Source organism: Aspergillus tubingensis, assembly GCF_013340325.1.
Source record: "Aspergillus tubingensis WU-2223L DNA, scaffold_8, whole genome shotgun sequence".
Classification (NCBI taxonomy): Eukaryota; Fungi; Ascomycota; class Eurotiomycetes; order Eurotiales; family Aspergillaceae; genus Aspergillus; species Aspergillus tubingensis.
Genome location: NW_023336282.1, coordinates 4457499 through 4469759, shown reverse-complemented (window position 1 = coordinate 4469759; position 12261 = coordinate 4457499). Strand labels below are relative to the sequence as shown.

Here is a 12261-nt window from a genome sequence, read left to right as displayed (position 1 = left end):
AGTTGGTAGTGGATGAAGACGATTGCAGACGCCGAAATGGCCGAAGCAGGCAAGCTGCAGGTGACTTTGCCTGCCTTGAGAAGTGCGGAGAAGGGCGGCGATGATTGCCGCGGGTAACCGTGCTCATCCCCGTGTTTATCAACTAGTATGCACACCGTCATCCGAGGATGCATGATTCCGCCCGTCCTAGCTGTCAAACTTTCTTCTTCTTATTCTCAATTTGTGGCATTCATCGCTGAAGAGCTTTGTCAATTACCCCCCAGTGTGTATTCAGCGCTATGGCTACATTCCAGAAACTCCCATTTTTCCTCCGCCAGTCCTCTCGGACTCTGGCTCGATGCAGGAAACCCCTCATCCAGCCCCCCGCACTTCGCACTTTAGTGATGAAACACCCTAAGGACTTTGTCCCTCCCACAGAAGAAGACCTGTTAGAGCTTCGTGAGCGTGTACAGGAGTTTACAAGTATGTGGATTGTCCTGCGAAATGATGTACTTGGGATATACTGACTCCCGTTTGCGAATCAAGGGCGCGAAATTCCCGAAGAAGTTGCCGCGCAGACCGACGCCCAGAATGAGTTTCCTGCAGAAATGTGGAAGAAGCTGGGCGAAGCTGGGTGAGTGTTCATATTATAAGTAAGCTATAGATTTCAATTCTGATTTTTACAAGGTTCCTGGGTATTACAGCCAACGAGGAGTATGGTGGGCTAGGGATGGGATACCAGGCTCACTGCGTCGTTATGGAGGAGATCAGTCGCGCATCTGGTATAGCTCTCCTGCCATTGAATGGTTGACAAAGGCAATCTAATTTGTCTCAAACAGGAAGCATTGCCCTCTCCTACGCCGCACACTCCCAGCTTTGCGTCAACCAGCTCTCTCTCAACGGAACACCCGAGCAAAAGGAGCGATTCTTGCCTGGCCTCCTATCAGGTGAGAAGGTTGGCGCACTGGCGATGTCCGAACACTCTGCCGGATCAGACGTGGTCAGCATGAAGACAACAGCCAAGGCCGTTGACGGTGGATTCTTGTTGAACGGGACGAAGATGTGGATTACCAACGTGAGCTTGAACTGCCTCCATCCCAAACGAGACACAAGCACTAACCAAGGCATACCCCTAAACCATCAGGGCCCCGACGCAGACTTCATCGTCGTCTACGCAAAGACCGAACCCGAGAAAGCCTCCAAGGGCATCACAGCCTTCGTAGTGGAAAAGACATTCAAGGGATTCTCCTGCGCCCGCAAACTCGACAAGCTAGGCATGCGCGGCTCCAACACCGGCGAGCTTGTCTTCGAAGATGTCTTCGTACCGAAGGAGAATGTCCTCGGAGAGGTTAACCGCGGCGTCAAGGTCCTAATGGAGGGCTTGGATTTAGAGCGTCTTGTTCTTAGCGCTGGTCCGTTGGGGTACGGCCTTCATTTCTTCTTGTGCTCCCTGCATTGCCTACCAACACTACTGACACATAACAGTATCATGCAAGCTGCTCTCGACCTCGTCCTCCCCTACACCCACGTCCGCAAGCAATTCGGTATGCCCATCGCCCACAACCAGCTGATCCAGGGTAAGCTGGCAGACATGTACACCAAGCTTGCTGCCTCTCGTGCCTACACGTACGCCACGGCCCGACAGATTGATAACTCGGCTGCGGAAGGATCTGGGGCTTTGATTCGGACGCAGGATTGTGCCGGCGCGATCCTCTATGCAGCGGAACGGGCGACGGAGTGTGCGCTGGACGCGATCCAGCTGATGGGTGGAAATGGGTACATCAATGAGATTCCTGCGGGACGGTTACTACGCGATGCGAAGCTGTATGAGATTGGAGCTGGGACGAGTGAGATTAGACGGATGGTGATTGGGCGTGCGTTCAATCGGGAATTTGCATAGAATCCGTGCTACATATACCAGCAAGACCTACCTGATCTATCTGACTGACCGGTTACGGGTTAGATACCAAGGATGTAACAAGTTGTATGTTCGTGTTCTCATGTACTCATTTCTATACACAGTGAAATCAATTACTTCTTGTTTCTGGCCGATCTCCGCACCGGACCTGATGGCGCGGGATTAGGGGCTTTGGCCTCGCCGACTTTCTGGGTTGCGACGCGTTTAGATCTCGTCTTACTGGTTGCTTCAGGGACAGGTTCGCTTTCTTCTTCAGCCTTGCGCTTGCGGCCTCTTGTTGCTGGCTTGTCTGCCGATGCAGCAGCGACACCGTTTGGTTTCGACTTGGGCACCTCAAGAGAGTCAGACGGCTTTATACCATCGGGAAGGTCCTGAGTACCTTCCGTAGTTCCAGTCTCAACCATGTCCGTGTCACCGCCAGCAGCAGGCACGTCTTCCAGCGTACCATTGCCCTTTTCGCTTGACATCTCCACCTCCACCCCGTCCTCGATATCTGCATCCTCGCCCTCGTCTGCCTCTACATCATCGGCGCCATACAAATCCACCACTTCCGGTGCACCAGTTCCTCTGCGTCCCGCGGCGTCTTTCCTAACCCTAGCTCTTCCAATCGCGGGGTTCGAATTGCGGAATACCTCCCGCCAATTCTTCAACAGTGCGACCTTCTCTCCCTCACCAGGCTCATGCAGCGCAATTTTCAGATCGTCAGCGGGGCTTTTCCACACCACACCCTGGAATGCTGCGATATCGAACAGACCCTTGGAGGGGTGCTTCCAACTGCATTTCGTGGGCGGAATACCTGCGGAGAGGGTCTTTTGGGCTAGAAGGGCGTTGAGGGCACGTTGACGTCGGACTGCGGTCGGGTCTTGGTCGTAGTAATCGTCGGAAAGGTCGTCCCAGTCGCTGAAGAATTCTTCAGCTTCGAGGGCCGGGTCGTCATAGAAGATCAAGTCATTTGTTGCGGTTGCTGTCGCGGCGAGATCGTCCTATAGTATATTGCTGTGTTAATTTTGGGTCATCTGAAGGGATTGGGTTGGGACAGAGGTATAAGAGGTGGAAGAAAAAAGGGGGTGGAGACGTACAGCGACAGTCGGATCGGGTTCTTCTACCCAGAAGATGTCTTCGTCATATTCATCATAGTAATCTTCGTCATCAGACATGGTTGCCGACGTGAGAAAGTATTAACGTGGTGAGGGTGGTGAAAATGTAAGCAAAATCGGGGATGTGGCCGATAGCGAATGAATAGGGAAGTAAACGATCGCACAACACAGCAAACAGAAGAGAGAGTTCAAGACAAAATCCAATGGAAAGCGCTGCAATAGGCGACCACTTCAACACAATTAAGGGTAGGTAAACTCGAAGCGCAGATCAAAAGCCACTCCTCAGGCACGGCGCAGGACGTGATGCAATGGTCTGGCTGGCTGGAATCTTGAAAAAACCGGCGGGTGGATCTCACCCGTCACGTGCCCGCTGCTTCCCCGCAGCTGCGCTTTGCGTCGGCTGAAGGGGTGCGTTGCAGCGCCGTACAAGAAGCTCGGCTGGGGGAGCTTGGTGTCATTCCAAATCCATGTCACTCGTACTTTTGGATATGCTAGCTGCTTTATGAACGTGCCCTTTCCCTGTGGTGTTGGATCATCTTTCGTGGCACTCAACTGATCAGCCGCCTCTCTTACAATGCCGCTCTCCTCTCTTCTCCGCACTTCGTCCCGCCTGGGGCCGCCGGTAGTTCGAAGGTTCAGAAGAGCGGCCTCCACTGTGTCCACCACGACGCCCAAGGCTGAGAAATCACTGGACTCTATTTTAATCGCAAATCGAGGAGAGATTGCGCTGTGCGTCTGAGCCCTGAGGGTAGCTTTCTGGTAGTTTTGTTGATTGTCAGTACTAACATTGGGTGATCTGTTGCAGTCGCGTTGGACGGACCGCTGCTCAACACGGAATCCGAGTAACGACGCTCTACACCGATCCGGATAGCAAGGCTCAGCATGCGCTGAGCTCGCCATTTGCCTTCAACTTAGGATCCGTCTCCGCTTACCTCGATGGAGATCGAATTATTGAGATTGCCAAGAAGGAAGGCTGCCAAGGGATACACCCCGGTTACGGCTTCGTGAGTGCTGTCGTTACACACAAGCTGCGAAGATACTAATATTCCCAATCCCGTTTCAGCTGAGTGAGAATGCGGCATTTGCGCGGAAATGTACAGAAGCTGGATTGGTCTTCATTGGACCTCCTTGGAAGGCTATCGAAGACATGGGTGACAAGAGGTAACATGATGAACGTACTCTTGTGAGCATACACTGACAGTCATAAGTCAATCCAAGAAGATCATGACTGCTGCTGGAGTACCGTGCGTACCCGGTTATCATGGCGACAACCAGGATGTCAACTTCCTTGAAGCCGAGGCCGACAAGATCAAGTACCCCGTGCTGATCAAGGCAATCAAGGGCGGCGGCGGCAAAGGAATGCGCATCGCTCATACCAAAGCCGACTTTCAGGCACAGCTGCAGTCTGCCAAATCCGAGGCTATGAATTCATTCGGGGACGATCACGTACTGGTGGAGAAGTACATTACCACACCCCGCCACATTGAAGTGCAAGTCTTTGCAGACAAGCATGGGAACGCTGTTGCTCTCGGAGAGCGGGACTGTAGTATACAAAGAAGACACCAGAAGATTCTTGAGGAGTCGCCTGCTCCGCACCTTCCCGATGCAACAAGAAAAGATATCTGGGCAAAAGCCCGATCTGCTGCGTTGGCTGTTGGCTACGAGGGTGCTGGTACCGTGGAGTTCATCTTCGACAATGATACTGGCGAGTTCTTCTTCATGGAGATGAACACTAGACTCCAGGTGGAGCATCCCGTCACCGAAATGGTCACCGGTCAGGATCTTGTGCACTGGCAGCTCAAAATCGCGGAAGGCGCCCCACTTCCCCTAACCCAGGAAGATGTGGAGGCTTTTATGGCCAGTCGCGGTCATGCTATCGAAGCTAGGATTTACGCTGAGAACCCTGACCAGGGTTTCATTCCAGACTCCGGCACTTTGCTCCATGTCCGCACTCCCGCCGCTACTGATGATGTGAGGATAGACGCCGGATTCGTCGCAGGCGACGATGTCTCGGCACATTATGACCCCATGATCGCAAAACTGATTGTGAGGGGCAACACTCGCGAAGAGGCGATCCGCAAACTTGCGAATGCATTAGAGGAGTATGAAGTGGCGGGTCCAATCACGAACATTGAGTTCCTGAAAACTGTCTGCAGAAGTCCTGATTTCATTAGCGGGAATGTGGAGACCGGCTACATTGAGAAACATCGCGAGGAGCTATTCACACGGGAGGCGATTGAGCCCGAGGTGTTGGCACAGGTGGCTCTGGCCTGTCTTCACCACGATTCGAATCCGGGAAGTGGAACGCAAGCCAACTTTGAAGGCTCTGCCGTTGGCTTTGGCCCAGGATACCAGGCACGACAAATCTCACTTGCAGAACTAACACCGGGAACAAAGAACGACTCCAAATTTGACGTTAGGGTGCAACAGACGGGTGACGACACATTCAACGTTGATGTTGGGGGACGTTTATTCGAGCAAGTTGTAAGCCATCGTGATCCAGCTTCGAAAGTTGTAACCTCCTTCTTCCCTCACACACGCCTGGACACGACGGTGATCCGCGATGAGGACACGATCATCGCTTTTCAGCGGGGTACCCAATACCGCCTAACGATCCCACGCGCCAAGTGGATGGAGAAGGCGTTGGGAATGAAGGACGTCACGAACAGTGTTCTCGCACCGATGCCATGCAAGGTGCTGCGTGTGGAGGTAGAGGCAGGCGAGGTGGTAGAAAAGGACCAGCCACTGGTGGTGATTGAGAGTATGAAGATGGAAACAGTCATTCGCAGCCCACAGAGGGGCACCATCTCCAAGGTGGTACATAAAGCAGGAGTAAGTCACGCGGCCCCTGCCCCTTCCCGATCATGACCCCCCAGCACCCCTGAAGAAGACTACCTCGTCCCGAGACTGGGTCGATCTGAGCCTCGCCATGCTGGAACAGCCCGGGCTCGGCCTGCCAAGGGACATCTGGGTTCTCTCTTCAGCTCACAGGCATTGCTCCACTCCAGCTGTCAACACGTATATTTCAATGCCTGCTATTGCTAACAGGTACTTTACAGGATCAATGTAAAAGCGGGACACCGCTGGTTGAATTCGAAGAGGGCGGTGAGTAAGCGATACGTGGTTCAACTCTGACCACGTTGGGGTGACCAGAATCTGGGATCTTTGTGGCATGTACACCGGTGACATGCATGCCATGTGGACATGTAATCAGAATATATGTTTTGAGCGGTCTTTCAATGACGGACAATCTGACATGTGCAGCGGTTTGACTACTTGCATACTCAATCTGTATAACCTTCCGTTTGCAACTGCACCACGCATACAATGCATCAAAGAAAACCACGAGTCTAGACTCTACATAACACATTTGGACAATTTAACATCAGAGATGGCCCGGGCCTCGAGTCGAGCTAGCTGCGATCCCCGACCCATCAGTCTCCACACTGTACCCACCCGTCACTGTTAGCGCACTTGACCCGAACAATACAACCTAGTTGAAAACTACTTAGTATACAGTAGATAGATAGTGCACAAATAACGAGTTCACCGATCGACTCAGCTGACAGTATCGAGCATACCAATCAGGCTGGGAGGTATAGAGCGTAACGAAAACCAATCAGCTGCTCGGGGTCGGATCAACTCAGACCAGGTCAAGTTCGGAGGTACTGCACTGCCAACATTGTTTCTCTGTGCGCGACAGCGTTGCTATTTTCGATTTTACCATTGCAGAACTAATAAGATCTGTAGATGCGTGATCGAACTATTTTTTCCCTATCTTGCAGCTGGGGTGTAGGAATACTTTTGTACATTCTATCGAATAGTTTCTAACATGAAGGAGGAATGGGGGATAGAGCGGCATTCAGGCAGTCCGATGTGTGTTGTGAGGTACTAACTCCCAATGTAAGTTTTGTCCTAACCATGGAAAAAAGCTGGGGTAAAGCATATGACTAGTGTACCTGATCCCAATTTTAGGATACTCAAACCAAAATCCAAACCATAGGGTAGAAATGCAATGACCTCGAAAGGCGAGATACTGATCATGTGGTCAAGTGAGATTAAAGACCCACACAATGTATATGAGGCATGCCGGTACTTGAGTAGCGCCTTGTGGCCCGACGAATTGAGTTTGACATCTCGCATCATCCGTAGTGGCTACCGCTGACAACTTCAGGTGCCCAATGCGCACCGGGAGCTTCGGGACTTCTCCCGGTGAGTGTGTTGAAAGGAGGCAGTGTCTATGGGGTGGTTGGGCCTATAGCGCATGCCGATAAGAGACAAAAATTTGTAGAGAAATGGAAGGAAAGCCAAAGAACTTTGAAAAAGGTATCCTGATACCTGGGGTATTGATAGCAGTGGCGTAGGGGCAAGTCACGCGGACTGCAAAGGAAGCTTGCAGCTCCAGTCGGGGAGCAGATCAGCGTCCGATCACTGCATGGCGATTGGGGCCTGGCCCTGGCCATCATCGGCGCCTGACATCACTTTGAAACAAGTCAGAGAAAATTACGGAGTACACGAGCTGCAAAATACACTGTCACCACAACTTCCTGACAGCAAAGCTGATCTGACTGGTTTCTTCTCGCTATCTTTGGCGGATCCCAGTCTCTGCAACTCGCAGCTCTGCCTCTTCGGAGCCTATTCTATTATTGTCATGGATGTCCTGCTAAATCATCTACCGAAAGGTACTGCTTCGGGTTCTTCTTGACGTTTCTTTCGTTACTATCTCTATGTTTTCCTGATTTGCCGCCGCGGGGAAACATTGCCATCGTCGACACAAGGGAAATTCTGGCCATTCGAGCCTCTCCTTCTCATTTGCCTGGACCTAAGGTAGGCTCCACCACACCTTTTGTGACCAAATAATTCTGTGTGAAAGGTAAGTCGGATATCATGTCCTAGCATTTGCCTCCTACAGCACATGCTTCACTCAGCCATCACTTCATTCCCTCGCTGCAGTTGAGCACCACTGATGCCCATTTGATAGTAATTGCAGAGCTTGCTTGCTTTCCTTCACATACACAATGTTCAGACTCAACATCGTCCATCAAGCTGCCAAAGCACTGTCTCAGTCACCACGGCCCGCTGTGTTGGCAGCTACAAAACAGCGATCTTTAGATATCTTTGTCCGCTCACTCTCATCGACGACTCTCCGTTTGAACAAAGACGATGATATCAAGAAAGACCCCTTCCTAACAGCGACCAACAAAGCTCCTGAGGGCACATTGGGAGAGACAGAGGGTCGTTTTGCGCGTACGGACGAGAATGTCAAGTTTGAATACCCTGATGACGAGAATATGCCTCGGTCTCCAATCGTTCAGGGCCGTGGTGGTATGCATTTCAAGCGTACACTGGCTCAGTTTTCGCTCGAGAACAGGGTTACTCTTGTGACTGGTGGTGCTCGTGGCCTGGGATTGACCATGTCCCAGGCAATTGTAGCTTCAGGATCGGATCTGGCTATTGTTGACCTGAATAGTACGTGCTAAGCATACCAGGACAATCACTCGAAATCACTGACATAACTCTAGGAGAGGAAGCGCAGGAACAGGCCGCAAAGCTCGTGGAGCAATTTCAGAAGGAGAATCCGGGTCTTGAATCTGATCAGTATGTGGTTTTATCCAAGCAGAAAAAACCAAGACGCTGATAGTTCTTCAAGATTGCCCACCGTCACCGCTCACTACGCCGATGTGTCCAACCCCGAATCTGTGAACAATGCCATTGCAGAAGTCATTGAGAAACACGGGAAAATTGATCACCTTGTTACCTCTGCTGGGTTTACTGAGAACTTCGACGCGATCTCATATCCTTACGATCGAATGCAGAAGTTGTGGGGTGTCAATGTGGATGGGACCTACTTGTTTGCTACTGGAGTCGCCAAGCACCTCATGGAGCGCAAAGCACCGGGCAGCATCGTCATGATAGGTAGCATGTCTGGTGCTATTGTTAACGTTCCCCAGCCTCAAGCTCCTTATAATGCAGCCAAAGCCGCTGTCCGTCATCTTGCCTCTTCTTTCGCCGTTGAGTGGGCCCAGCATGGCATTCGCGTTAACTGTATCAGTCCCGGATATATGCTTACTGCACTGTGAGTATCCGTATGCGTTGCTTTTCTGGAAAGCTGCTAATGTTTTCTAGTACTCGGAAGATCCTCGAGGAGAATCCCGAGCTCCGCGATAAGTGGATATCTCTTATTCCCACTGGCAAGATGGGTACTCCAGAGGACCTGATGGGTGCTGTTACTTTCCTTCTGAGTGATGCTTCCCGCTACGTTACGGGAGCTGATCTCCGTGTTGACGGTGGCTACACTCTGACTTGAAATACAACTGACTGTAGCGATAATATTTACTGTACGAGATATGGTTTGCACAATATGAGATCTTCTAGGGACATGAATTATTGATGAAATGAGCTTGTTCTTTAATATAATGAGGCGTGTGATCTATGCATTCTCGCGGTATTCGGCCCGGGATCCTTTGTTCTTCTAGTATACACTGTTTGTGACAAAAATGTCTTTTGCTACGGTGCTCATTATGATGGAGTTTGCCATGATATCACAAAGAGAGACAATAAATCTGTTTTACTGTGCAATTAAACTGAGCAACAAAAGACTGTAGGTAACGGATACCTGCTTGAGGAAATTATAGATGAACAGACAGCATATCAATAGTATATGTGGATACTATCCAGTGCAGTCCCCGAAAAGACCTAAGATATTTGTATCTATTTCTGGCAATAACAGTGATAAAACAATATCAGATACTCCAAGACCCCGAAATGAAAAAGGACCAGCTTAGTAATGATCGGACGTAATCTGGCTCATCTGATGTCAAACATTCTGGTCGACCTCTCCAACGCTTCTTTCTCCATACTTCTGACCACCTCCCCGCTCATTGCGCCATGTACATATGCTTCTCCAACTAGCTCATAGGTATCTTTCCCTAGAGGATGCAAAATAACCGGAACACTGCATCCGAACAGAATACAGACTTTGTCCTTGATGGATGTATTCCTTGGGCAAATACCAAACCAGTCTTCCGTTCTTTCTGAGTCCGATTTCCCGTCTTGTTCAGACGTGTGGTTGCGCCCTTGTTGCTCCGAGAGTGTGACCGTCGGAAAGCGGGTACGGTCGAGGGGATACATGCGGTCACGATGTGATGTCGCATGAGAGATTCCGCTACGCATGATCTCCTCTATTTCAATGGGATATGTAGGGAAGAAGGTCGTCTCTCGAGGCTAGACTGATAGGTTGAGTGGTCAAGTTGAACGCCAAAAGGAAATTCTCGGGTAATGAGTGATGATAGAAACGATTTGGAGAGGTCAAAATGTGGGTGATGTCGTCTGGACTATAAACCAGGTCTGTAGTGTAGGGAGATGGTGCAGTACGGCCGATTGGCATGCTTGGAAGAGTGACAGCGAGGTACCGGTGTGAGTTTGGCTCATGTTTTTAAGTAGGTCAAGTACCAAGCTATGATGGGATGGTTTTGAGGACTTGGCATAAGGGTTCCACAGGTGGGATATTCAAGTTTGGGGGGGGGGGGGGGGCTGCTCGATCTTGGTAGATCCTGAGGTCTATTGAGCAGCATCAGGTGACTGACACATGACCAGACATAATATTATGTTGTGGGAATGGAAGAGCTACGGTATACTCTTCCTGAATTTTGGCTTTTCTTTTGCCAACATCAATAAGCATCTACAACGAATCAAGCCTCAGAGACAATTACTGATCATTCAATGACGTCAAAAGCTATCCATGACTGACCCCATCTAATCTCCTCTATGTAACATCAAACATATAAATCAATCATTCTGTCTGTCTATCTCACGTAATACCCAGAACCCAAACGCCAGAGACAAGCACTCTATCAAAACAGCCAATCTATCTCTCCAGCCACCCAGCCACAGCCTGATCATGACTCGCAGATTCGTCTGCCCATCTGCTCGTACATTGCCCTCCTCCATGTCGCGAAGAGTATCTTCCACGTATGGTCCCGCATTGCTAACCTCCATAATCCGCGCGATTGCACGATGAACAGCGAGCAACTGAGGAGACGGCAGGTCAATGGTACTACTATAGTCCGAGTCGAAGGTTAGGGTGCGGACGACCGGAAACAAAGGATCATCATGTAGAGAGGACGAAGTCGGCGCTGTTGACTGGATCTTAAACTCGTAAGGGAAATTACCAGTAGGTTCAAAATATATCTGAAATGCGTTGAATAGTCGACGGTAATGATGCGTCATGGTTAGAGCGTTGACGAGGGTATCGAGCTTCCCGTTTTCGATGAAACGGGTCATCGTGGGATCTAATATATCCAAAAGCTGGAGAGTAGCATTCTGCGAGTTACTCTGTAAGGCTTCGTCAATATGTAGTACGGGTAAGCGTAGATTAGCTTTACCAGTTCCGCGTTATCAGCGGTGATGGTCGCCAGAGAGCGAGGTAGTATGTGGGCGATTTCCATGGGCTCAAACTGGTCTGTAGGTTCAGTGCGGAGAAGGGTTTCGTCGTTATCCATGTAATCCGCACAGTCTTGTGGTTCGGCCTCAGCAAGTATGTGAGAAATCACACACTGCTGATTGTCACGTAACAGGCAGCTTGCTCCCACAGCATATAGTTGTCGTATTAAGCTCTCTGTTGTAGGGGATTGCGAAGAAGGTTGAGCTGGATGTGTGGCCTGTGGCATGTCGAGCGATAAAACCCTGACTGTTGATATCGCCTGAATCAGTACTTGAGCTTGAACAATGGTATCAAATCCCGGATAGTGAAGAACGAACGTGGGAGAAGCAGGTGTTGAATGATATGCTCCGCAAAGTCCTCGATGGCGTTCTTGGCGTTTTCCAGCTTGTCTTGACTCCATGATTCGAGGTCGTCAAAGTAGCGCAAATAGACTGTGATATCGGAGGCGCATGTTCCAGCTGTCTGGGAGCACAGAAGATGGCATATGAATGAGAAGAAAAGCATCAAGAATGAATCTCCGCATAAAGAGTAGTCATAGAAAGCCAGAGCAAGAGAAGCAGGTTTGTACCCGTACTCTGAAGTCTGCCCCGGGCCGTAGAGCTGGATGAGCGCAAGGAATATGGTAAGCGCTGACTGGCGTTGGTCAGCCAGTAATCTAGGTTGCTGTGACATGTCTGACGCGGATCCAGGTGGTATGAGGTGGTGTATATAGTGTAACAGTGTTTTCCTCGCTGTTCGTTTGCGATACCTTGGAGGGGGATGGTGGCACAGGTTTGACATTGGACAGTACTGATGCTCGAGTCACGTGGACCAATGCAAGTCAT

At 50.3% G+C, this 12261-nt stretch overlaps 5 protein-coding genes across 5 annotated transcripts; 3 read left to right on the top strand and 2 right to left on the bottom strand.

The window, feature by feature from the left end:
- Positions 1-278: 278 nt before the first annotated feature.
- On the top strand, positions 279-1879 carry AtWU_07770 (isovaleryl-CoA dehydrogenase; the record flags this gene model as incomplete). Its single annotated transcript, XM_035502879.1, has 6 exons — positions 279-462; positions 526-613; positions 667-761; positions 819-1054; positions 1124-1401; positions 1465-1879. The coding sequence occupies 6 exons, from the start codon at positions 279-281 to the stop codon at positions 1877-1879; spliced, it is 1296 nt and encodes a 431-aa protein (XP_035358772.1).
- Positions 1880-2010: 131 nt separating this feature from the next.
- On the bottom strand, positions 2011-3054 carry AtWU_07769 (uncharacterized protein; the record flags this gene model as incomplete). The annotated part of the gene is made up of 2 exons (XM_035502878.1): positions 2011-2880; positions 2977-3054. The coding sequence occupies 2 exons, from the start codon at positions 3052-3054 to the stop codon at positions 2011-2013; spliced, it is 948 nt and encodes a 315-aa protein (XP_035358771.1).
- A 514-nt stretch (positions 3055-3568) lies between these two features.
- Positions 3569-6107, top strand: AtWU_07768 (acetyl/propionyl/methylcrotonyl-CoA carboxylase subunit alpha; the record flags this gene model as incomplete). Its single annotated transcript, XM_035502877.1, has 5 exons — positions 3569-3723; positions 3800-3998; positions 4058-4155; positions 4203-5826; positions 6054-6107. The coding sequence occupies 5 exons, from the start codon at positions 3569-3571 to the stop codon at positions 6105-6107; spliced, it is 2130 nt and encodes a 709-aa protein (XP_035358770.1).
- A 1905-nt stretch (positions 6108-8012) lies between these two features.
- On the top strand, positions 8013-9301 carry AtWU_07767 (putative D-arabinitol dehydrogenase ArbD; the record flags this gene model as incomplete). Its single annotated transcript, XM_035502876.1, has 4 exons — positions 8013-8463; positions 8517-8592; positions 8645-9070; positions 9121-9301. 4 exons carry the CDS (start codon positions 8013-8015, stop codon positions 9299-9301), a joined length of 1134 nt encoding a protein of 377 aa, XP_035358769.1.
- Positions 9302-10782: 1481 nt separating this feature from the next.
- AtWU_07766 (HNH nuclease) lies at positions 10783-12109 on the bottom strand (the record flags this gene model as incomplete). The annotated part of the gene is made up of 3 exons (XM_035502875.1): positions 10783-11328; positions 11379-11683; positions 11755-12109. 3 exons carry the CDS (start codon positions 12107-12109, stop codon positions 10783-10785), a joined length of 1206 nt encoding a protein of 401 aa, XP_035358768.1.
- Positions 12110-12261: the final 152 nt, after the last annotated feature.